Consider the following 444-nt stretch of genomic DNA (forward strand, 5'->3'; position numbering starts at 1 on the left):
AACTGCTGAAACTCCAGCATTGTATTCAATCACTCTATCAACCAATAGAAATGGAAACCTATGAGGTAGAATTTCGCGAATCTTGTTAATATCCATCACAGTTGGGTATGCAGGAAATTGCTTCTCAATTGGAACATCTTTGACAGTTTCTTCTATTCCATTGACAGAAGAACAGATAATGAAATTTCTTCGGTTGAAATGAGATCTAGGGCTAGAAACTGAAACTTTAGATGACAAAATTCTTTTATGATTTTTAAGTGAAATGGTAGTAGGTAATAAGGAATGATAATGATGAGTTGATGAAGCCTGAGATGAAGATGAATGAGATGAGAATGTTGAGAATATGTGATTTGTTAGAGCCGTAGCTTCCATCGTTGGGGAAAGTGAACTGACAACGAGATGCTAGAGACAGAGAAAAATGGCGAGATTTACAGAGAGACTTGA

At 36.3% G+C, this 444-nt stretch overlaps 1 protein-coding gene across 1 annotated transcript; it reads right to left on the reverse strand.

Annotated features, from left to right (window-relative positions):
• Positions 1–33: 33 nt before the first annotated feature.
• LOC113340790 lies at positions 34–372 on the reverse strand (the record flags this gene model as incomplete). Its single annotated transcript, XM_026585866.1, has 1 exon — positions 34–372. A coding segment is annotated over exon 1 (339 nt), but the record flags the coding sequence as incomplete, so codon positions are not given.
• Between the last annotated feature and the right edge of the window lie 72 nt (positions 373–444).

Source organism: Papaver somniferum, unplaced genomic scaffold (genome assembly GCF_003573695.1).
Source record: "Papaver somniferum cultivar HN1 unplaced genomic scaffold, ASM357369v1 unplaced-scaffold_23344, whole genome shotgun sequence".
NCBI lineage: Eukaryota > Viridiplantae > Streptophyta > Magnoliopsida > Ranunculales > Papaveraceae > Papaver > Papaver somniferum.